The sequence below is a fragment of the Orbicella faveolata genome, unplaced genomic scaffold, assembly GCF_042242905.1.
Source record: "Orbicella faveolata isolate gen_17 unplaced genomic scaffold, um_ofav_v1 contig_1, whole genome shotgun sequence".
Classification (NCBI taxonomy): Eukaryota; Metazoa; Cnidaria; class Anthozoa; order Scleractinia; family Merulinidae; genus Orbicella; species Orbicella faveolata.
Window position 1 is genome coordinate 9,609,114 of NW_028301536.1, and position 25,374 is coordinate 9,634,487.

Here is a 25,374-nt window from a genome sequence, read left to right on the forward strand (position 1 = left end):
TAGACAGAGTTAAGGTCCAGCTTGCTGAAGAACTTGCTCTGGTTCAAATCCTGTAAAACTTCATCGATGGTGGGCATTGGGTAACGTTCTCGTTTTACTGCCATGTTGGCCTGTCGCATATCTACACACAAACGGATGTTACCTGAGGGCTTTGACACCACTACCACTGGTGATACCCACGAACTTGGTCCACTCACTTTCTTGATAATGTCAAGTTTGACAAGTTCGTCTAGTTTGTCACTCAACTTATCACGTAGGTGGTAAGGAACTCTCCTAATGGGTTGTGCTGCGGCTTGCACCTCTGGATCAATTGGAATCTTTAGCTGAAAATCCTTTAGTTTGCCAATACCTTCACAGCATCCGGGAAATTTACAGCCTCCAAAGCTAGTTGACGGAATCTTTGAAGTTTCGTTGCGCTTGCAAAAATTTTGGTGGGTTCAAGAAATTGTTTGCACCAAAAAGGCTTCGTGTTGACAGATTTTTTGGCAAATCAAACAAAATTCCGCGTAGTGCGAACAGCCCTCCGACAAATGTCATCAGCGCAGATCAACCCTTGATCTATCCTGCTCGTGGTTTCCACGTCTCTCAAAGGCTGAGCTATAGACAGTGTTGGTCTCTATTTTGTTAAAAACAATGGTACGTGCTTGTCATAAATTAGCACGGATTAACGAAGTTTGGATACTAAATTTAGGTCTGAGAAAGGTCAAACAAGAAACCATTGCACTGCAAATAACTTTATTTCACCGAACACCGTAGGGTGAAAAACGCAAACATCGCACACTGAAGGGTTTGAGATCACCGCAAGTTGGGATTTTATTCAATGCAGCACCGCTTAAAAAACAAATGAATAAGCTCAAATTTTGGCCTGTAGGCAGCTGTAAAGCTCCCGTTCGATTTGCGTTCAAGAAAATCTTCTCCCTCGCCTAAAGCACAGGGGACCCAAACACTGTATCAGCAATAACATAATCATTTACAAAATAAATGAACTCTTATTTACCTGTGTTCCTGGGTCTGTTTGAGCCGTTTAGAAGGGATTTGACTAGAACCAAAGGCGGTTTACATTTCAAATATCATATTGTCTCCCGCTTTCAAAATGCAACAATCCGTTTTCGTCTTGAGTTTTCACTACCTTCATTAACGATTAACTCTCATCGGCGGAGAGATTCTCAGGTTTCATAAAATCCTCAAAACTTCAACAGGGCCCGTGACTATATGAGATTACGCAATATTAGTAGTAATAGACACTTATAGGGGCCGTAACCAATCAGGAGGCAGGGATTATACCACGTGACCCTAAATTTCCCATACATTCTCTTAAAATTTAAAATCCAAGATGGTCACTTTGAAAATCAAGATGGCGGCGGTTAGGGGTATGACGTCACGCGCATGCCCAAATAAGGCGGGAGCCAATGCATGGAATCGAGGACGTCACGTGCCTGGTCAAATAATGCGCGAACCAATGAGAGATGATTAGGGTGTGCATAAAAAGGTTGTGAGGTTGGAGAGTTGGTATTGTTGTTTCGAGATCGACAAGATGGCCTCGGAGGAGAGCAAGAAGACGAGGACGACGACGGTGGAGGTGGTGGAGATTCCCGCGGGAGACTTGCCGGACGTGATTCCGAGAGATGAATTTGCGTCGAGAGTGTTAAGGCTGTGAAGGATAATCTTCTTGGAAAGATTATGAAAGGCGCCGTTAGTGACAGTACGGATTACATCCTGAAGAAAGAAATGACGAAGCTGGCCGATGACGTGATTAGGTTCAGACAAGCCATGTCTACTAGGATGATTAGTGACGAGTCTCTGTCGGATAAGGACCCCGTGTGTTTGGAGAGGTTGCCAGCGAGTTTTGAGGCCGGATGGAAAGAGTGGAGGAGCGGTTGGGAAAACAGAGAAGAGTTGGCGTACCAAGCATTTATCAAAATGACGACGTCACCACAACCACCACCAGAGTGAAAAAACACAAGATTTTTAATGCCTGTAACAAAAACTAATAAAGATCCTTTAACGAGAGAATGTACATGGTTTGTTGTGTGATTTTTTGCATCATCTTGAGGGCTTGCACATCATTGGTTCCCAGGTGAACGAGGGATAACATCATTGTCTGGGGGGTGAGAAATTATCCGTGAAAGCCTGAGGAGGATTCGAAAACGCGTCCGAAGGGCCAGACATCGGAGAGGTCTCTTCTCAGGTACCACGGGTAGGGAAAATGTTGGGTGAGGAAGATGAGCATGACATCTTCGTCTGGGTGGGGTTCATCCAAATAGATTTTACAGGCCAGGGGTCTCTATGGAAAAAAGAGATAAAAAAATGAATGCCCCGGCCAGGAATCGAACCTAGGTTTCTGAGGCCACAACTCAACGTCTTAACTATTAGACCACCGAAGCGCTTACCTCTTTAGGACTTGTTTTTGGGGTTGTCATTGTAGGGTTCTCCGAAATTCACGGTTTTACAATGGGGGCAAACTCTTTGGCAGGGGCGTAGCCACCAATTGTGGAGGGCTTTACAAGTTCCGTGATAGAATTGGTGGCAACACGTGGTGAGAAAATAGTTGTCGAGCCCGTATTTGTGAGTGTATCCTTCACTACACCAAAGACATCTTGGGTTGGGAAATGACATGAGTCTGAAATAGAACAAAAACATTTTTTTATTGGACACTACACTTGTTAATTACAGGGTGGGACATGTGCACGATCCTAATGACCTGCGCCCTCTTTTTCTTCTTCATCATAAAAGAAAGATTTGACATGTTTGACTCTGTTCAGCGCCTCTTCATAATGGTTTCCCAGGAAGACGGGATCGTAACGGGCGGTCTCCTCATTGTGGTACATGCCATAGATGGTCCCGCAACAGGTTGCCCAGACGCACCCTAGTCCCCAGGCTTCTCTCAGCGGTCCCGAGACTGTGTGGACGAATTTGGTGTGGGTCCCATATTTACCCAATTCTAGGAGCGGTTGGCGGCAGCATGGTCTCGATTGCTTGCATACGTAACAGCTGTTTTCCATTCTAAAAATTAAAATAGTTGTTTGTAGGCGTTGACAGCCCAGTCCACATCCATTACTAAATCGTTAATCTCATCTTCTTCAGCGACCCCCATCATCTCTTCCAGGAATAATAAGTCTATCTCATCCAGGGCCACCCCGATGAAACCTAAAAGGTTTTCTAGGTCACTGTATAATGGGGTCTCTCGATTCTCTTCTTCATCCTTCATCCACTCTCGCACCCGCTTTCCCAAGGTAGTCAACTCTGCATTACAACGCTCTAACACTTCCATGCTATACTCACTTGAAATCCAACAGCAATAGAAACAGCAACACCCACAGTCTTTTGTCAGCGCTCATACAAGTTTCAGAAAACTCAGAGTACCGTGAACGGTTCGACTCGCGTTTTATACACACGGTTAAATTGGGTCCAGTCTCCTACCGTGAGGGGTGTGGTAGGGGGATACCCCTATCCCCTAAGTCTACATGTACACGTGACTTCGGCTTGATCTGTGATTGGCTGGACGGATCTGCATAAAGCGAATCGGCATCGTCCGCTCTTCACTCTGAGTTTTTGAAACTTATATTGAGCGCTACCATGGCTTTGAGAGAGATTTATCTGCAAAATCATGTACCTAGAAGGCCTGACATGTCGTATGAAGAAGCGATCGATAGGATGGATGACGACTGGGTTCGTTTCTACGATGACATGGATTTCCCAATCCGAGATTTGTTTGCGGGCCGTTGTTGGTTCGTCCGTTTTAAAGATTCTAGCCAGTTAGAGGTGATGTTGCACCAGGTTCTGTTCTTTATGGACGAACAGCGGGAGAATTGGACACGCAGCAGACGCCAATAGCGCATCATGGAGAAAGTGTTTTCTAGAACATTGTTCAATGCGATCCTGGCTATTCGCAAGAACATTGTGTGGGACCTGAAAGTGAAGCCGCCAGTGGACAGGATCACTTTTCACCGGATGATGTTGTGCTACAACTTCGAGCCGTTCCAGACCCACTGGACTCAGAGACAGAAGAACACTGCGAGGCGATATATCAATGTCATAAACTTTTATTATAGCGTTTTCAACCAATGTAATCAGAACACAATGGGATCGATGATCGATGCAGAAGACAAATTACCAAACGTGTAGAAAAAATGTGAATTAAAAAATCAGAGTGTGTTTTTTAAAAAATGTGTGTCTCTTTCTTAGTTTGGGTTCTGTCCATTGATCAGTTTAGCTTCGGCAACCCCTCGTGGGGGTTCGTCGATCCATTGAAAGAACTTGCAGGTGCTCTTGGGGCACTTGAGATAGAGTCTGTCTGGGTTGGCAGCGGAGTGGGAGGTGGCTAAGACCAGGGACTTGCTGCATGGGCATCGGAAATGGGCTGGGTCAATGGTTTTGTAGCAGGGGTGGGTCTGTTCGGCGACACGTTGCAAGTAGGCGCTCACTTCACTAGCACCACAGGTCACATAACACTTGGTGTAGAATCTGGAGGAGGGGCATCGGTAATACTCCCAGGTGCTACCATCGGGAGTTTGCACACTCCCAAATTTCATTTGTACCAAACAGTGCGGGCAAGTGTGATCTTGTTTTCAGTTGGGCCAGGAACTGATCGGGGTCAAATTCCTGCAACACTTGTACTTCGGTGAATTCTCCTTTGTCGTCCACTTCGGGTGACACTTCTCCTATGACGTTGTCTTTCTCGAATTTTTCGAGTCCTATCCGTGACATGCATCCTCCTTGAATGGTGGGTAGCTTTGAGTCTATGATTTTAAGGAAAGAGATGAGTAAGTATCCCAACAAGGTGTTTTCTCGTAGCATTGTTTCTAGGATGTGTCTGGTTTTTCGCATGTTTTTGGGGGTCAGTCTTAGTCTTCGACGTTGATGGTTACTTTTCATTTCGCTTCGGCATTCTTGACGTTTGATTGAAAAGGCGCTCCAGGGTTCCAAGAAGCCTTTGAGAGGTACGGTGGTCCAACTGACAGAGTCCGGCGTGATCTCTTTGAGGAGTACGCGTTCTTTGAAATGTAGTCTAGAACGAGGTTTTTTGAATAGCCAGCTATCTAAGGTGGATTGTAGTAGTTTACCTTCTTCTCTCTTTGGGATGACCAGTTTCAGTTTCTTACGAGCCTCCTTCTTTTTGGATGATTTTCTTTTCTTATCGATCTTTGGGACCTCTTCGTGTTCGACGAGTGAATCCATGACGCCTGCGAATGACTCGTGATGGAATACGTGGTTCGACTTTATAGATGGTTTTTACGACCAATCGGAGAGGTGTCGGGTGATGGGATCATGTGCTACGCTTCATTCTGATTGGTTGTGTGAAAATGGCACGTGATCAGTGAAAGTACGTGTACTGAGTGAAAGTGGAGGTACGGCGCAGGTATAAAAGGAGCACGCTTCTCGGGTTGAGAATCATTCTTGACTTGCTCGTGGTGCGGTGATGACTCATAGGGTTTTGGATGAGAGAGATGTGAAAGAGATTATTGAAGATCTGAGACAAGAGTTGAATCGAGCTTCTAAGTTTTTGGAGAGACTCGAAGAAGGCGAAAGACCATTACATGTGAAGATATTTGACTTGGAGTTACATCTTGTCTCCCCTTTGTACTATAGGCTTCAGAGGCACTTGATTGACTGGGGCGACCGAACGATCTATCCTCATTTGTCGGGTTTGGAGATCACGAAGCGAGCAGATCGAGAAGGAAAGAAGTTTAACGAGTTAGTCGGAGAGTGGCCAAGATGACTTACTACAGCAACTCTAACCAGATTCAGGAGCTAGTGAAGGAGATTGTGGATGAGAAGGTAGAACCTTTGGGATCTCTCGATACCCTGTCGAACATGAACGTGTACATTTTTGACAATCTCTTTGAAGCGTTAGGGAAAGTACCCGAAGGTTCGTGGTCCTTTGATCTCTTGATGAGACGCCGTCCTGACTGGGGTGGTATGATTTTGGAGTTGAAGAGGAATGAAGTAGTGTATCTGTTCTGTGGTGAGTGGTGTCGTGTGCTGTACAGAAAGGGCTATAACGATTTCAGTTTTATTCGTAGTCGGGATCCTGCCCTGGATGCAGAGCGTACCTGTTTGATTGTCACGAATAACATCACGTACATGATGCACGAGGCCATCCGTGATCTGTTTGAACCCTTGCAGTTTGCTCGTGACGTGTCACGACGCGTGTTGGAGGCAGACGAGAGTCCCAATGTGAAGTCTTTACTGACTTTCAACAAGGGTGATCACAAGGAAACTTGTCTGAAGTTGGAAGAGTTGATTGGTGAGATCATGCGTCAACGTGATCTGTGGAAGGATCGGTTTTTCTTCAGTGCCATTGACGTTGATGAGGACGAACTGTGTGGTGTTTGTAAAGAGAGTATGCATCAGGCATTTTATGTGAAGGGGGACAAGGAGGAGGCCCTGAAGTGGAGACCCGGTAAAGTGGATTGTTTTTGGAAAAATTGTAGATATTATGCCATGGATGCCTTCGAGGAAGACTATGATGAGGAGTATCGCAAAGATTGTAAGAACATGCAACGGCCTGACAACATGTCCGGAGTCATATCCGAGGACGACGAAGTGTGTACTAATCAGTAGTCTTTCGCCTTCTTTGAACCAATCAGATTTGTTTTTTCGTAAGAACCAATCAGGCACAACGTTTTTGTACCTATAAGAAAGTTGAAATAAAATTGGGTTGAATCATTTTTTATCATGTCTCAAGCATTGAGTTGGTTGATCTCGAGAGTGTGTGCGACCATGGCCGATCGATGGAGTTGGATCACCTTGTGTTCCAAGTGCACTAGAGTCTATGCACAATACGGTGAAGGTGAACCCATCCCCTACACTTTCAGTGATTCGCCCTTGGAGGTGTTTGACTATACCGAGGTCGAACCCAACGTGATGCGTTTTGTCGCTTATATCTTGTGGTTGAAACAGCAACCCGATTCATTTAAGAAGTATCTCGATGTACGTGAGCAACGCTTTGAGTTGTGGAGACAGTGCGTTTACAAACTTTGGCGATTATGAAGAAGAAAAGTCAAAAGAAGAAGCTTTCGACTGGGACGTTACTAGGACGGTATTGAGATCCCTCGAGACCCGGTAGTCTGGGTGGTCTGACACAATTCGCCAAGGCCAATAAGATCTCGGTACGACGTGCTCGCGAGGTCTTGCAACGGGATTTGGGGTACTCGTTGCACAAACCCAGACGTTGCCGGTTTCCCACGGTACCGGTTGTGGTGTTCGGAATCGACGAGCAGTGGACGGCCAACTTGATCGAGGTGATCAATATCGCCAGGTACAATCGAGGGTATCATTATCTCTTGACGGTGGTGGACGTGTTTTCCAAGCACGCCTGGGTCCAGCCCTTGAAGAGCAAGACGGGCAAAGCGGTGACGGAGGCCATGGCTAAGATCTTGAAAGGAGGTAGAAAACCCATCAATCTTCAGACGGACGACGGGAAGGAATTCTACAAGACGTTTCAGGATTTGATGAAGCAGAAAGGCATTCATCATTTTTCGACCCGTGGGGATACGAAAGCCAGTGTGGTGGAACGGTTCAATCCGACCTTGAAAGAACGTTTGTACCGGTACTTCACTGTGCAGAATACGTTGAAGTTTGTACCCGTCTTACAAGATCTGGTCAAAGGGTACAATCGATTGTATCATCGCAGTATCAAGATGGCTCCCGATCAAGTGACTTTAGCTAATAGCGAGGACGTGTGGGAGACTCTACGGAAAGAAAAAAGGAAAATTCAAGAAACCTCAACTCAAAGTCGGGGATCGTGTGAGACTGAACAAGAAGTTCAGACAGTTCAAGAAAGGGTATTTACCCGGTTGGACCGAAGAGGTGTTTGTGATATGTAGGGTGCGTTCGGGTAAGGTCCCCACGTATGAGGTGGAAGAATGGGATGGCACGTCGGTCAAAGGCACGTTTTACACGCAAGATTTGCAAAAGGTGACCGTGGAAGACGACGATCTGTTCCACATCGACAACATCGTCAAACGAAAAGGGGATAAAGTCTTGGTGTGCTGGAAAGGTTGGGCAGTCAAGTACGACAGTTGGTTGCATAAAAAAGATGTGCTCGTGAAAAAGACAAAAAAATGAGAGTTTTACGTGCAGTTGCTGAGCAATGCCAGTACGAGTGAGTTCCCGGACAACAAGGCTAACAGTTTCAAGTTTCGTCTGCCTTACCCACTCACGTTTGACGCCGACAAGGAATGGGAAGTGGGATTGGTGAACGTTTCTTACCCAATTCCCCCGTCACGACCGCATCAAGTACCAGTCCATCAAGCGCATGACTTTAACAATGACGATATGTTTAGTGTTGAGTGGACCATTGAAACGTTTCTCAGGCAATCCGATAGGTCGTGGCTTCCGGGGCGTTACCGTGTACCATTTCACATCACCGGGAAGGAACTGAACCGTGACCGACACAAAGTGACGAGTGGTAGATCTCTCATGCAATACCTCATCAATCGTTTTCACGTACACTTGTATCATATGGATCGCGTGGGTGAAAGTCTATGGGCGCCGGACGGGAAAAAATACTACCCTGTGTTTCGATGGGAGGGGAATGATTTGATTCTGGACAACACTGACACGTTCCTCAATGCATCCGGAGACAGAGATCGTCCCAGAGTGTTTTTTGGTCCTAAACTGGTCAAGATTATGGGTTGGATTTACGAGGAATCATATTACTCCGTTCACACCACTATGAATATGATTAAAATGTTCCAAAACGACACCGTCCCATCTGATTTCAAGAAAGACTGGAGCAACCATGACAAACTTCGTACCTGTAACTTTTGGGATTTGGGCAGCAACGGGGTGTTACAGCTCAGGCCCTATTGCAACTGGCACTTCAGTTACCTGGACGAGGAATACGCCAAGGTCTATCGGGGAGTCAGCGTCCATCCGGACCTCCCTCCGCCTCGTAGTCCCATGTACTTGTATTCGAATGTAGGTCGCAGCAATATCACAGGGAATAAAGTGACGGACCTATTGAGAGAAGTACCCCACGACCCTACCAAGACGACGTATGAACCGCCTCAGATTCAATATAAACCTGTGCACAGCAATGTTTTGGATATAGTGGAGATGCAATTGGCCGAGAACGATGGACGACTGGTGGACTTTACCTAGGGTGTGACCTCAGTGACATTACACTTTAAGGATGAATGAGTCTCCCGATGACTTTTACGTGCAGTTGATGAGCAATGCCAGTACGAACGAGTTCCCGGACAACAAGGCCAACAGTTTCAAGAATCGTTTGCCGAACCCGTTACAGTTGAGAGAATCGGGATGGAAAGTGGGATCAGCGACCTCTCTTTTCTGTCTGCTGTTCGTAAACTGGACTTGAAAGATTCTATTCTGTTTGAAATCTGGTGGCTCGCAATGGTGGACCCAGACCGCAACATATACGCTCATGTCACTGGAGTGACAAGAGAAGTCGATTTGGAATTCACGCCGAGGACCAGTACCGAGTTACTGAACATGATACGAGATCGATACATGTGGAGGATGAGTTTACGAGCGCCGGTAGATGCGACAATGTACAAGAAACAGAGCAAACCCGACGATCCCACCGAATTGCTGTACACGGTCATGCATCGGGCCGAGAATGGAGAATGCGTCCTCGACAACTCGAGAACGTGCACCACCCTCCACATCAACAGTGAACACGTCTATCCCAAAATGTCCATTGGGATCAAATTGGCGAAGAAGATGAAATGGGTCGAGATGGGAACGTTGGAAAACGGACAACCGGGTTACGTCTTGGGACCCAACTTGAGAAAAGAATATCCCCAGGAAGTCGTGCCCACGGCCTTGGACTTGGTCAAACCCATTCCTTCTGGGAATGAGATATTTTACAAGATCGACCCGGACGCATTACATCTGAGTTGTTACATCAATTGGGTTTTCACAGACCTGGATCGTAGTTACAAAGAAGCGTTTGGTAACGATCGTCGTTCCTTGTTCGTGTATTCGAATGTGGGACAGAGTATGGTGACGGGAAATCAGGTCACGGATCTGTTGAAACAAGTTCGTTACGATCCGGGTGTAGTCGACTTCCAACCCAGACACATCCTATATCTACCGGTGAGCACGGCCGTCCTGGACATTGTCGAGATGCAAGTGTCCGAGAACGACGGACAACTGGTGAACTTTGCTTCGGGTGTGACCACAATCACGCTGCATTTTCAAAAAAGAAAAGGATGAGTGATTTTTATGTCGGCTTACCGAGTCACAGCAGTAAGAACGAGTTTCCGGAGAACAAGACCAACAGTTTCAAGATCAGGCTACCCAATCCCATACACCTGGAGGGAAATGGGTGGAAGGTGGGGATGTGTAGCATCACTATGCCAGATGCTCATGTGATGCTTCCTTCCTTTACCGATTGTGAAGATAAAGTCACCTTGGCCTATACCTCGAACTTCAAATGGGCATTTGTTTGGAGAAGCTTTATTCAGCATCGAAAATGTCAGAGGTTTTCAGCAACGTGAACGGAGTTGAATTCATGAAATCGATTCTCAGCTACTTCGAAAGGGAACGCATCTTCAAATACTCTGGACCGAGATCAAACTCAAGATATGTCACAAGTGATGGTAAAAGAACCTGCGTCACGTTCAAGTGGGAAGGAGACGACCTGGTCATGGATAACAAAGACATCTTACTTTCCAGAACGGATACACCTGCATTACGATTTAATGTTGATCTGGCTTTGAAAATGGGATGGATCCAGGAGAAGGGAAATAGTTACGTGCTTGGTCCAAACTTGCGAATCGAATTTTTCGATGATGTCATTCCAGACATTCAAGGCAATGGAGACTTATATGATTCTGATGGAAATCGTGTTTTTTTCAATGTCGTAAAAAACCCACTCAAAAATGCGGATTTTTTGAGACTCAGCATCTTTTGCAATTGGCGTTTTCTGAACCTGAACAAAGCTGTGATTGGAAGCAGTTCGCATTCCTTGCTCATTTACTCTAACATGGGAGGTGGAAGTGTGGTAGGAAATCAAGTCACGGATTTATTGAGAGAGGTCAACTTGATTCGAAGAGGAGCTGGTGTTCAGTACTTCGAACCACTCACATTCAATATATTCCCGTGCACAAGGTGCTTGACATAGAAGTGCAGGTGGCCGAGACAACTGGAGAACTGGTGAAATTTGGAGCTGGCAATACGATCGTGACATTACACTTTAAGAAATAATGATCGGTGGAACTTGGGTATGGTTTCATCCCGACAGATACCAAACAGGTTCAGGCATATTCGGTCAGGTTTGGAAAGGCATCAAGAAACGAGGTCCCGGCATTCTCAAGGACGTTGTGAAAGAGACGGCCATCGAGGGTCTGAAAGGTTTAAATTCGGGTGGCAAAGGAGAAAAGCCCAATTGGAAAGGTGCACTCGCAGGGTTAAAGCGAGGTGCCATACGATCCGGGAAACGTAAAGTGTCGCAAGAGATCCAAGGCGTGTTGGGTAGTAGAAGAAAAAGAAGACCTGTTTGGATCATGATTCCCATCTACTCGAGATGCGTGAGACGTCTACCTGGAGGAATACGCACGTATGAAGGCGGTTCGATATTCCAGACACGCTCAAAACTTCCAGACTATCGTTGGGTACAGTCCGCACTGAGAGGTGTACGACAAAAAAGACGACGTAGACGAGGATGACGGACCTGGTGGCTCATGCCAGGTCTGCGGGGGTTCGTAACCCCGGCCTGGACATGTTCCAGACCCCTCCCATGGATCTCAGCATGTCGTCTCGACGTGTGGTGAGAATCAATCTGTTCAATATGGCGATCAACCCAGTGATGTTTCAAGTCGATCTGCAAGAAGACTTTATCAACCTGAACGAGAGTTTCTTCGAAGTGGAGTTGACCATTAAGACACCTACTGGAGGCAATATAGCGCAAGTGAATCTCATCGGACTTGCCAACAATCTGGCCCACACCCTCTTCAAACAGATCAATGTGAGATTGAATGGCACTCTCATCAGCCCCCAGACCGATACTTACCACTACAAAGCCTACATAGAAGCGCTGTTGAATCACGACCGAGATGACGGTGAAACGATCCTGAAACCCCATGGTTGGTACAATTGTCTCAGTGTACCCAGTCGTGGAGACGCAGATGTAATGACAGCCAATAAGTTGGATACGACTCATGCCGATTATGGTGCTTTACCACAAGATCTCAAGAACATGGTTCAAAGTCGAATTCAGTTTTTTGGTGGAAAGAGAGTGACTTTCAGGTTCAAACCTTACCTGGAAGTGTTTCATCTCAGGAAGTTACTGGTACCTGGCGTGGAGATCCAGATTGACATGTACTTCAATGCTCCAGCTCTGTGGACCGTACGATGGGCCAGTGCCGATAGTATCAGACTGACTGAAGCCGACGTGAATGTGAGATCGTTCCTGTCCCAAGTGAGAGTGACTCCTTCGGTGTACCGAGAAATCATGTCCAGCATGAAAGGTGGAAGAGTGGCCACCTACCCCACGGTGAGAGGTGAAATTCGAACCTACTCTCATCCCACTGACAATCGTCATTTTGAGTGCAGCAATCCTTTCCACAATAAGCTACCTAATCGGTTGGTGGTGGTGTTGATGAAACAAACAGCCTTCAATGGAACTATCACGATCAATCCGTTCTCCTTTGAAAAATTCAATCTCGCTTCCATCAAACAATTGGTGAGAGGTGACGAGTACCCCTACGAGACCTTGGAGCTCAAACAGGATGATGACAGTAAAGATCTGAGAGGCTACTACAGATTCCTCCAGGGCTCAGGAGCTTTGTGCAGGGGAAAAGGAAAGATGGTCAGAAAAGAGGACTGGGGGCACGGCAAGAGATGCAACCTGTTTGTATTTGACAACACAGCCAACGGATGTTTGGACAGTCCAGTGTTGAACCCCAGGCAGGAAGGTGAGCTGCATCTGGTGATCGATTTTGGAGACAATCCAGGATCAAACCTGACAATCTTGTTGTACGGCGAATTCGAGACCTTGCTGGAGATCAACGAGAACCGTGTACCAATGAGAAAGAAATGGAGAAAGTCGCCTTGAATAATTTACAATTGGATCATTTGGCCCGAACGAATCCGTCACTCTGTTGTGTTTTTTACAGAATGGTACCTTGCGATCGGCTTCCCAAGACACTACCTCAAGAAGGACCGACCGCTTGCATCGTGAACATGGACCCTCACGATAAACCGGGTATGCATTGGATCGCTTTGTGGGCCGACAAGGACAAGTGTGAGATCCTGGACAGTTACGGTCTGCCGTTGGATGTGTATGGAACTGCCGAGCCGTTCCAAGAATGGTTGGACCATCATTTCAAGTACCACATTTTCAACGGCAAGAGTCTACCGTCACTCTTCAGTCAGAGTTGCGGCGACTACGCCCTGATGTTCCTGATCAACCGAGCCGAAGGTCGTGACATGAACGCGTTCTTGAGTCGTTTTAAGAAAAACGAGTTTGTAGAGAACGATCGTAAAGTAGGACACATGTTAAAACGTTTGATCGTGGACGAGTTGGCCTGGCGCAAGATTTGTAAAACCCCGTGTCACCAGGACACGTGCGGTTCCTCTAGAGGAGTGCGTCATTTGTTAAAGTAAGCTGTTGGAATAAAAAAGTGTTTATTTTGAGAAAAGATGTTGCGTGGTGAGGTCAGATGGTTCCCTCGATTCCTAGAACTGTGTCGAGACAGGTATCTCGACTCGTCCTTGGATGATCCTCGTTGAAAGGTCCTGAAACGCATTTTGGATGGCGACAGTTATCGTCGAGTCCGATTCATACTTGATAAGGAAAAAGATCATTTACTTCGATACGACCTTTTCCACTTGCGTACGAGAGCCGGGCTTCAAACAGACGCTTGCAGAGATTATAGGTGTTACCCGTACTGGCACGTTCTTTGCTACGGCAATAAGTCCTTCCGACATCACTTTGCGAGTGCATAAAAGGTGCAGTAAAAACTCACTTGGTCATTCACTTGCAATGAATGCTGAACTTCAAGAGCTCTACAGAGCCTTGATGAACAGTCCTCAGAGACTTCAAGACGAGTACAACGCGAAACAGTGTCCTTAACACTGGAGAGTTACTGTCCACGGTGACAACGCGCAGGAAACGCAAGAGAGCGACAGCCATGCCGACGCTTTCCAAGAAAGAAGATAGGAAAAGAAGAATGAAAAAGAGGCATTGGTACAAGGACAAGTTCGGAGATTTGAGTAAATTTGCGAAGAAACCTCGAAACAGAGCACCTGCCAAGACAATGCGTCCCAAGAGAGCAGCTGCCGGGAGAGCCGCAGCCAAGATCAAGAGGGGAAAAGAGTGGTACGCCAAGAATTTCCAGGTGAAGAAATTTGCGAAACGCAAGAGTCGAGCCAAAAACCCCATCTGTTTCAATCGTAGGGTCACCCTCTTGAGTCTATTGAAACGCATCCAAGCCGTCAAGACACCATTGGCCAAGTTGTTTGGATAAAAACCGAGCGTCTCGATATCATTTACCATTTCAAGATCATTAAACGACGCAAAGCGTTTCAATTTCACACCCCATTGAGTTTGTTGATAGCGGGTCCCTCGGGCTGTGGCAAGATGGTGTTCACCACCAAAGTGCTCTTGGAGAACGGCGACTTGTTCCAAGAAGCACCGAAGAGTATTCATTACTGCTACGGATCGTGGCAAGATGGCTTCAAAAATCTCAAGAAGGGAGGGGTCAAGTTTCACGAAGGTATCCCCGACAGCAAACAGTTACCCCGATGGTTTCCTCGAGGGGGCATTTTGGTGCTGGACGATCTGATGGATGAGGGTGGTAACAACAAGCGCGTGTTGGATCTCTTTACCAAACACTCGCATCATCGGAACATCACGGTGATTTACCTGTGTCAGGATCTATTCCCTAACGGAAAATTTGCCAAGACCATTTCCAGAAACGCTCATTACATCGTGGCCTTCAAGAACCCTCGGGATCAGTTAGGGATACGAAATCTATTACTGCAATCGTTTCCCACGCAATGGCAGGACGTGTTGGACACGTTTCGAAAGGTCACGGATCGACCTTACGGTTACATGCTATTGGATCTTCATCTGGCCAGTCAGGACGATCAACGCGTCCTCAGCCATGTGGTAAAAGATGAGGGATTCGTACGATGCCATCAGTTTGATGCAACGTCATGTCGAGGAGCGAAGTCGAGTGGTTTCCGCTGTTCATTCACCCGTGTAAAAACAGGCTCAACTACGTCATGAATCCCAATCAAACGGACTACGAGCCGATGAGACTGGTCACAGAATGCGATAGTTATCGTCAAGTACGATCCATCATAAATGCATATAATGGTGAAGGTTTCGAGAGTTTGGTTCATACACAACAAGTACTTGCCAAGAAGAAGATAGAAAGAGAGAGGGGTAGAGAGAGAAATGAGTTCTGGTGGTGACGAATTGAATTTTGAAGCTCTGGACGATTATTCGCCATGGGGTTCGCCGGTTCCAATGGGGTGTCCGGTTCCGCCTGCAGGGGGCGTGGGTCTAAGCGTGAACACCCCTTCACTGCAGTCTTCACTGGCGACACCACCCCTGCGACGGGCCTCGTTCAGGGTAGGCACTGCTGGTGCAGGCACGCCACGCACCAATGTAACGGCGGGTGTCGGTAGCGCTGGCTCGGGGGCATCACGCACCAATGTCACGACTGGAGTGGGTATGCCAAATTCGTTACATCGAATGGTAGGACGTTCACCCACAGTGACAGATGTCACACCTTTGGCACGAGCTACTCGAGGAGGGAAACGGCCGAGACGCGTCCCTCGTCAAAACACACCGACGTCCCCCAGTGATGCCGGGAGCCGCAGAAGTAGCGTTAGTGCTAGTGGAAGAAGACGATGCAGAGGCAGAGGTGGAGGCAGAGGTGGAGGTGGAAGTAGCAGTGACTCCACACCTTTGTCGGTGAGATCGGGTCTTTCTCGAGCTCGAAGAAGGCGAGGAACCCGTGTTCTCAACCAAGCCCAGATGCAGCAACAATTGGAAGAGATTTTGTGCCAACAACAACAAACGGCCGCGGGTCGTCGCATTGCTGGTATCACAACCACTAATACGATCACGACTACCTATAAGAACGGACAACGTCCTACTGTGACTGGCAATTCGACCAGTGTGCGTAACTGAGAACATGTTGAGGAGTGAAGTCAAGTGGTTCCCCTACTTCTTGCATCTATGTCGATGCTCTCGCTCATACTGGGATGATACCAGTATGGATCACGAAGACATGAAACGTATTGCAGACGAGTGCGATAGTTACAGACAAGTCCAGGATATCCTGAACCAGTCCGTAGAAACCGCTTTCAAGGACGAGATCTGGGAATACGAGCAACAAGCTAAAAGGATCGAACGTACCGAAAGAAGGTTAGAATACATTTGGGACTGGTTGAGGCGTTGTCATGAGCACTTCGGTCTGTCTATTGGATGAACCTTTTACCACTGTGGTGGAATTGGACTCGCTGAAACGTTTGGACAGATTGTATGCTTTCTACCACAAGTATTGGTGGTGTTGAAGGCAGATGGTTGGTTACTACAAATTGTGTAACGCCATTCTCAACGGACTAGCGTTACTGGTCGTGGCAGCGAGCATCATCTTGGGATCCGTGTGGAAAGATGGATACACGGTGGTAGGATTGACAGCTTTCGCCACCTTACTGAAAGGATGGAACGGTTTCAAGAAGTATTCATTCAAGATGGACATGGTCAAATTCGCTTACACGACTTACGAAAAGACGCTGACTGAACTAAGGAACTACGCTCTGGTTGGAGTGGAGGAATTGGATGGGTTTTTGACCAAGATGCAAGCGTTAGACGACGTGGTGACGGATTTCACACCTCCCACTTACGACCGATATGTTCGATACTACGAAAAACGATTTGTTCACGTTCCTCTATAAAAAGGAAACGTGATCACCTTCAGGCATCATTCAAGGTTGAAGTGTGCGCAAGTCGTCATCAGAACCGACATGTTGAGGAGGCGAAGGAGATGGCGAGTGCCATCGCGTATTGGAATACATAGAAGGAGAAGAGGAAGGATCCAAAAGGGAAAAGGTCTTGGTAAACTGGTAGGCACCGTAGCCAAGACAGTTTTGAATGTTCTCGAAAGCTTGTGAATAAAAGAGCGTGACGAGCCAACCGGACGTTAGACATGAACGATGAAGTGGTTGCGACGACGTCGTTTCTTGACGAGCGTCCTGAAAGAAACCAATCGAAAAAAACGTCAGATGTTGCATTACGCCGACAGAGATCAGATCAATGCCATCAGCGAGATGGTCTTCAATTTGCTGAAGAGGATCCCCATCAACGCGATGACTTATGGGAAACTGAAAAGATATAAAAAGGTTTTGCAAGAAGTGGGTAAACGTAGAAACTCACTCAAACGTCGAAGAGAACATCTCCTGAGTCAAAACGGAGCAGGGTTCTGGAGCGCATTACACGGTTGTTTTCGAGCATGTTGTGTACGGTGAAAGGACGCGACGAAGACGGGTACCCGCTGGAGGGTATCGACGTCATACCCGATTTCCCGCCAAGAGAAAAAAACCAAGAAGAGTCCAATACCATTCCTAAACTTGTGCAGTTGTTACAAGATGCCAATCGTCGAACGAACGTTGACGAAGACACGAATAACAACCTAAACCTAAGTCTGGGGATGAAATTGTACAGTCTATAAGGGATGTTGAAATAAAACATTCGATAGACCTCCATGCGTATATGATCGTACGAAATGATATGGAAGGGCATGAACACGGTGCCGTGAATGTACAGGGGACTTCGTACCTCTGAGGTTCGCACAAAGTCCTCCAACTTGCGATAGTAACGGAACCACACCGTGACCGGAATGGGATAATGCAAGTGATTCCACGAACGTGTCAAGGAATTGTGCATCTCAAAGGGTCTTCCCGTGTCTCTGAAATGCCAAATGTTCTCCTGAATTCTACGTTGTTCATACACTGCGAATAAAAATAAAAAACATTGTCAGGTCCACAGTCCGTCCTCGTGGTAAAGCGATGGACAGCCCGGAAAGGGTAATAGATGTACATAACGAATAACAATATTCCTCAGTCCCACTACGTGCCTAAAGAAGAGTCTGAACCTTTGAATTCGAATCAAGTTATACGTCGCATAAAGAGTATTGTATATGAACAGACGGTACAAACTAGACCTGGTCTCTCGGGTCGGTTCTACGGGGAGACGCACACAACCATGAATGTACATGATTCGATTCGGAAACAGAGTCACGAAATTACTGAGCATGACATAATAACGTCTCCAAATGTCCGGGTCCAAGTCATACGGCAATTCATGCCACAGATACGATCCCTCGGGATGACTGCACGTAGGTCTATCCTCACTACGGTATCGAGCCAACTCTTGCTCAAATCTAACTAAGCCATTCGCACCTGACGGTAACACGAACAGGTCAATATCATCATCATCCTCGAGTTCCTCGTCGGTTTCCAACACGATCTCAGGCTGATCCTCGTTGATCACGCGTCGGCAGTTGCCGCAGGTTCGAACCTGTCTCTCCATCTCCTGGTAGCAACGTTGATGCACGAACACACTGCAGCAAGGAGTACGTTGACATATCACCAGAGAATCAATATGGATCTCTGTGATAAATAAAACAAACTTGTCAAAGTGGCATTTCTTCGGGTATCTGACCCTGAAGGCGACGACTACGTCTTGGTGGTTCATTGTCGGTTGATCATGCACGACTACGACGACGTAATTGTCTCAGTTCTTCTTTGGGTGACAGACCTCGAAGGCGGTGGCTGCATCTAGGTGCAGTCGACATGACCAAACTGAAAAACGCCGAATGCGTTCACCTCGCTTTATGTCAATCATACACCAATCAAACGAAAAAGCTGAAGTCACGTGTACATGTAGACCCAGGGGATAGGGGGGTATCCCCCTACCACGCCCCCAGACCGGTCGGAGACTGGACCCAGTTTCACTGTGTATAAAACAAGCGAGTCGAACCGTTCACGGCACTCTGAGTTTTTTCTGAAACTTGTATCGAGCACTGATCATGGCTGAGATCACTGATGAAGAGATGAACAGATGGACCAACATGAAGAAGAGGAAGCAGTGAGTATATGAGAAATGGATAATATAACGTGTACCCTATGCGAGCAAGCCATACTTAGAACCGAAACCTGCGCTAGGACCAAGTGTTGTCGTTACTACGTTCACTACGATTGCTACATCCAGGCACTCGATAATCAGATGAACAAGGGGGTGATCAAAGAGAAGTTGTACTGCCAGATCTGTCACTTGTTGTGTATGCTAAGTGCACTCGTGCCCATCTTGGACAACTGACCATGGAACTGAGACTAGTCACTCCTCCCATAGAGATTTACCTTCGTTTGGACTTGAGATTTTGTTTCGTTGTGTTTTGCGGTTACAACCTCGGACGACATCTTTGTCATGCCTTGTTCATCACCTTCTTTTCTTAGAGTTACTGGGATTGGTTGCCACCAGAAATCCAAGTTTACATCATCTCACTCGCCGAGTCACAGCTCACCTTCGAGGAGAAAATGGAATTTGAAAGACAAATGAAAATGAGCGATTGGATTGCCAGACTGAGACCGGTCGCGATCCGCGATGTATTTCTCTCAAACCTGAATGATTTATTCCGTGCATACGATTCGTTTGATCCTAGAGCTGGTGGGATTGGCTGCCCCTTGAGATACAGACCTACATTATTCACCTTAGAGAGTCCCAGTCTCTCATCGAGACGTGAACGTGAATCGTGGAGAGATCTTTGTAACGAGATACAGACCTTCGCAAAGGTCCAAGCAAAATGGGGACTAGGTGCCCTCAAAGTCAAGCTAGAGACATGTAAACTAAAGTATTGCCCCCAAGGAAAAGTTCCAGGACACAAAAGTAAACATGATCGTGTCAGGTTTCTATAGAGACGGACAAAATATCAAGTGAGAAATGTTTTTAGGGTACAGTTTTAATAGTGCCTATTACAGAATAGATGACATTGAGAGACTTTCACTCTTTTAGAGTTACTGGGATCGACTACCTCCTGAACTACAGCGTTACATAATTCGACTGGCTACGAGGCAAATCCTACTCGAGCGTAGAAGAAAAGAGAAATTACGTCTTCGCAAGGAAATATTAGCCTACGCAAAACTGAAAGAACAATTGGGCATAGGACACATTAAGATTGTTACATGTCAAGAAGATAATTTCAAATTTTTTAAAATATACGGATGTTACATTGACGATAAACCTCAAAAAACGTATTTAGCCGAGTCTTACAAAGAGGCCAAGAGATGCGCCCCCGTAGAAAAAGGTTTCATCTACCCTGTCAGTGAATACTACACCAAGTATGCTCATAATAGGTGGTTAAGAAAATATCGTACTCACTCTCTTAGTCACTGGGATAAGCTACCGGAAGAAGTACAGTGTTACATACTTCACCTTGCTACCTGGCAACACATACTCGATCGCAGGAACAATGAACAATTGATTCAACTTCACGAAGAAATTTTAGATTACAATATACTGAAAAGACAATGGGGTTACGGTCACATAGAAATACGAACGAGTAAATGTAGACTAAACGTGTGTAAAATGATTTATGAAACACCAACCCCGTATCACACGGCTTTCTATGGTCATTATGTCAACATGCGTAACGAGAAAATGAAAATCTATTTAGGATTTAGTTTTAAAAAAGCGTTTCTTGATGTAAATGATAAAAATTCATTCTGGTCAGAAACTTTCCTTGGCAACCTGGCAGTAAAAACCAACCAATAAAAACTTGTGTTTTTCTTGATAAAAAAGCAATGTTTGTGTCATTGTCTCATTCAAATTGTACTCATGTCTTCACAGAACAGACGGACCCACAGCAAAGCGCTCTTCGACGATGATGACTGGATCTTTGATCTGGCTCTCGACGAAGTGATGACCCAAACCGGTGGTGGTAGTACAAGACCACTCCTAGAATTCGAATTAAGACCCGTAGGCGCTCGCCGTAACTGGCGAAACGTCCTCAACAAACAAAGATTCGAAGCCACGCTCAAACAACATAGAGATGTCACTCCCAGGGACAACCTAGGCCAAGAATTGACTCATGCCCTTCAACGATCCATCGAGCAACAAATCGCTCAGGATCCTACCCTGACACCCAACTCCACGGTCCATTTCACCATGCAGTCCAGTGCCTTCATGCACGCTTTTCAATCGACCACTTTCACCGTACGTGAATTCGAAGGGAGTGAAAGACTAGATACTTATCTCCAGTCTCTCGCGGCCAAACTCAACTCCAACGAAGAATTCACCCCCCACGACACGTTTACCATGGAAACTACTTTCATACGCACCCCAGGTCCAGGGCGTGGGAACGGAAAACGATACAAACCGAGCTGTGCGGCTGTACGTGGAATCATCAAACGGTCGCACGTGACCATCAAAAACAAAGAAATCTATGCTGTGCTCACGCTATCGTCACTATGAAAGCCCTGACAGATGCTGACGGGAATTCACGAGACCAAGATTACCACAATTTCAAACAGGGGTGACCTGTCCAAGAGCGATTGGCCAAAGAACTCCACCGTCTAGCCAATGTCCCCGAAGGACCTTGCGGCATCCCCGAGTTGCAGCAGTTTCAGACCACATTACCTGGGTATCAACTAAAGGTCCTTTCCATTGATCCGCCGGACATGCTCATCTATGCGGACCCGTACCCTCAGACAAGATCATTTGCCTCGTCAAAGACAGTCACTACGACGGATGTAACTCGTTTAACGGGTTCCTCAACAAATCCTACTTCTGTGACGAATGCAATCGAGGATACGATCACGACGACTTTCAACATCATCCCTGTGATGGTAAATGGTGTCCCGCCTGCAAACGAAAGGACTGCCCCGATTTCCTTCAAGCCAAACGACCCCTAGCACGTGGCAAGTTTCCCACACCCACCTCGATCTGCCGGTTGTGCCACAGAAAATTCTTCGGAGACCAATGCTACAACTACCACCTGCAACGGCAGAGCCTCAACATCCCATCTATCTGCGACACTTACAAAAAGTGTCGACTGTTGCCACGTCTACGAACTGAAGGATAGGAAGAGGCAAGGAGGTGCCCGTCGTGCCCCCGATCACGTGTGCGGATGGGGTGAATGTCTCATCTGCGAAAAAGTCTTTCTACAGACTCACCGATGTTACATCCAACGCATCCCCGAAAACGAAGACGAGCCCAAAAAGAAACGCGTGCCTCGCGACGAAGTAAAAGGTCATCCCTTCGAAGAACCCGAACCCGGTGATCCAGACACATGCGTCTGGGTGGACAGAGATCCACCCCTTCAAGTGTACTGCGACTACGAAGCCATCACTGACGCCGAACGGAATCAGACACCTATTCTTCTCTGCCTAGAGGACGACGAAGAGGATCAATTCTGCTCCTTCTACGGTCCCACATGCACCACTGACATGTTCGACCACCTCGAATCCATCGCAGTCAACGTGGACGGAGACGACCGGGACGTCATCGTCATCTTCCACAATCTCAAAGGCTACGACGGTATGTTCATATTGCAACACTGTTACACCACGCATCGAGAAGTCACGGACCAGATCACCGTAGGCACCAAGATACTGTCCCTGAGATCCGACAGACTGACTTTCAAAGATTCCCTGTGCTTTCTCCCGTTCCTGCTGGCCAACTTTCCCGCCACCTTCGGAATCAACGAACTGTGCAAGGGATTGTTCCCACACAAATTCAACACCCTAGAAAACCAAGAGTACGAAGGACCCATGCAACCGCGCGACATGTACGATCCCGACGGCATGTCCGCCAAAAAGAAAGCCGAATTCGAACAGTTGTACCAAGAGAAAGTCAACAACAACTACCATTTCATCCTACATCAGGAAATGGAAGCCTACTGCGAGTCGGATGTCAAACTCCTCAAAGCAGGCTGTCAAAAGTTCCGACAAGAATTCAAACAAAAAGCCGACTTCGACCCCATGGAGAAATGCGTCACCATCACCTCCGCCTGCAACCAATTCTGGCACAAGAAACTTGTCCCGACCAACACCATCACCTCCAGACCACCTCAAGGATGGCTCGGTGCCAGATCCAATCAGTCCGTCAAAGCCCTGAAATGGTTAGCCTGGCAAGAACACCTGTTACAACATACCGACCAAGGCGATTGTATCCATACCGTACGAAACGGAGGCGAAGTCCGCCTAGCCAATCACCTCGTCGACGGTTACGATCCCACTACTAGAACCGTCTACGAATTCCACGGATGTCTATGGCACGGGTGTCCTCGATGTTTCCCAATCAACCGAGAGAGATATCCCATCTATCACACTGATCGCACTCTACAGGAAGTCTACGAGTCCACGCTCAAGAAACATGCCCTTCTCAGGCAATGCGGCTACCAGCTACACGTCAAGTGGGAATGCAAGTGGGACCTGGAGGTCAAAACCGACCCAGAGCTCCGCCAGTTCCTAGACGCGTTCCAAATCGTCAAACTGCTCGAGCCCCAAGAAGCCTTCTTCGGAGGTTGTACGAACGCCGTCAAACTGCATCACGTGACCAACGTGACCCAAGGAGAAAAAACCAAGTACGTCGACGTGACGTCGCTCTACCCATGGGTCAACAAGGATTGCGAATACCCCGTAGGACAGCCACAAGTCATCGTCAACCCCGAAGATAAAGACATACACCACTACTTCGGAATGGCCAAAGTGGACATACTACCTCCTCACTAACTATTCCATCCCGTTCTACCTTTTCGACACAGAGGTAAACTCACCTTCCCAGTCTGCCGCTCGTGCATGGAAAATGAAATGGCCAAACCACTCTTAGAGAAATCTCATCACTGCCCTCACACGGCTGAGCAACTCACACTCCGAGGGACCTGGTGCACACCCGAAATCCAGAAAGCCGTTCCCATGGGATACACGCTCAACAAGATCCACGAAGTACACCATTTTCCACCTGAACAACGCCGCAAAGGACTCTTTGCCGATTACGTGAACACCTGGCTAAAAATTAAACAGGAATCCGCTGGCTACCCCAACTGGTGCAACACACCCGAAGACAAGGGACGTTACGTGCACCAATACCAACAGAAAGAAGGCATCGCTCTCGATCCAACCATGATCCAGAAAAATCCCGGATGCAAAGCGACTGCCAAACTCATGCTCAACTCCTTCCGGGGCAAGTTCGGTGAAAATCTACACAAATCCACTACCCAAGTCGTCTACAACGCAGCGCAACTCTTTGCCCTCGTTTCCAACCCCTTCAACGACATACGACAAGTCAGAATCGCCAACAATGAAGCTCTAGAAGTCGTCCACACCGAACTCAAAGACAATCAACCCGACAATGGACGAATCAACATGTTCGTCGCAGCTTTCACCACCTGCTGGGCTCGTCTCAAATTGTAAACATACCTGGAAGAGTTAAAGCAACAAGTTCTCTACTTTGACACTGATTCCGTCATCTACTTGCACAAACCAGGTCAAGCCGATGTTCCGCTAGGCGATTACCTGGGCGAGATGACCAACGAACTCGACGATGGCGATTTCATCACCGATTTCACCGCCGCTGGACCCAAAAATTATGGATACAGAACCAACCAAGGCAAAGTCTGCTGCAAAGTACGAGGCTTCTCACTCAATGTACGAGGATAAAGGCAACTGAATTATGACGTCACGCGACAAAATCTCCTCGACGAACTCACACAACCTCTCGAGGATGAACGACGGAATATCAATGTCATCAACCCCAACTTCTTCTGGAGAAACCCCGCCACCAAACACCTCAAAGTCATCACACGGACAAAATGCTAAGGACTCGTCTTCGACAAACGTTTCATAGACCCGAACACTTTCATGTCGTTTCCGTACGGATACACACCAATGTAATTTTTTACTTCCTGTAATCAATAAAATCAATTGTGAAACTCACTTCCTGTCTTGCACCTTATTTGGGCATGCGCGTGACGTCATACCCCTAACCGCCACCATCTTGATTTTCAAAGTGGCCATCTTGGATTTTAAATTTTAAGAGAATGTATGGGAAATTTAGGGTCACGTGGTATAATCCCTGCCTCCTGATTGGTTACGGTCCCTATAAGCATCTATTACTAGTAATATTGCATAATCTCACAATAAATGAAGCGAGGCAAATAATAACGAAAACCATAACAAACACAACTTACAGAAATTCCACCAGAATGACAAAGTTGGAACAGAGCAGATCCTGGATACGTATACGATGCATAATTTGCTCGATCGGATTTGCAATAACTAAACCGTTGCTCTTAAATCTGTATAAATATGCACGCCAAAAATGTAAATTATTTGTCCCTTCGGGATATCGTGATTTGCAATGGGAACGAAAACAGTACAACGCAA

The 25,374-nt window shown here is 46.9% G+C and overlaps 2 protein-coding genes and 3 pseudogenes across 2 annotated transcripts; all 5 read left to right on the top strand.

The window, feature by feature from the left end:
- Positions 1-1,189: 1,189 nt before the first annotated feature.
- On the top strand, positions 1,190-2,017 carry LOC149118000 (uncharacterized; annotated as a pseudogene).
- Positions 2,018-6,989: 4,972 nt separating this feature from the next.
- LOC110055069 (uncharacterized) lies at positions 6,990-9,147 on the top strand (annotated as a pseudogene).
- A 204-nt stretch (positions 9,148-9,351) lies between these two features.
- On the top strand, positions 9,352-10,185 carry LOC149118001 (uncharacterized). Its single transcript, XM_089288443.1, has one exon. It carries the CDS (start codon positions 9,361-9,363, stop codon positions 10,183-10,185), a length of 825 nt encoding a protein of 274 aa, XP_089144569.1. The 5' UTR covers positions 9,352-9,360.
- Positions 10,186-14,105: 3,920 nt separating this feature from the next.
- On the top strand, positions 14,106-15,253 carry LOC149118002 (uncharacterized). The gene is made up of 2 exons (XM_089289006.1): positions 14,106-14,312; positions 14,372-15,253. The coding sequence occupies exons 1-2, from the start codon at positions 14,106-14,108 to the stop codon at positions 15,203-15,205; spliced, it is 1,041 nt and encodes a 346-aa protein (XP_089145132.1). The 3' UTR covers positions 15,206-15,253.
- A 585-nt stretch (positions 15,254-15,838) lies between these two features.
- Positions 15,839-16,887, top strand: LOC149118003 (uncharacterized; annotated as a pseudogene).
- Positions 16,888-25,374: the final 8,487 nt, after the last annotated feature.

Coding starts and splice junctions, on each gene's coding strand:
- LOC149118001 (XM_089288443.1), top strand. CDS start 9,361: ATGGTGGACCCAGACCGCAACATATACGCTCATGTCACTGGAGTGACA.
- LOC149118002 (XM_089289006.1), top strand. CDS start 14,106: ATGCCGACGCTTTCCAAGAAAGAAGATAGGAAAAGAAGAATGAAAAAG. Junction 14,313..14,371: donor GGTACGCCAAGAATTTCCAG/GTGAAGAAATTT, acceptor TTTCAATCGTAG/GGTCACCCTCTTGAGTCTAT.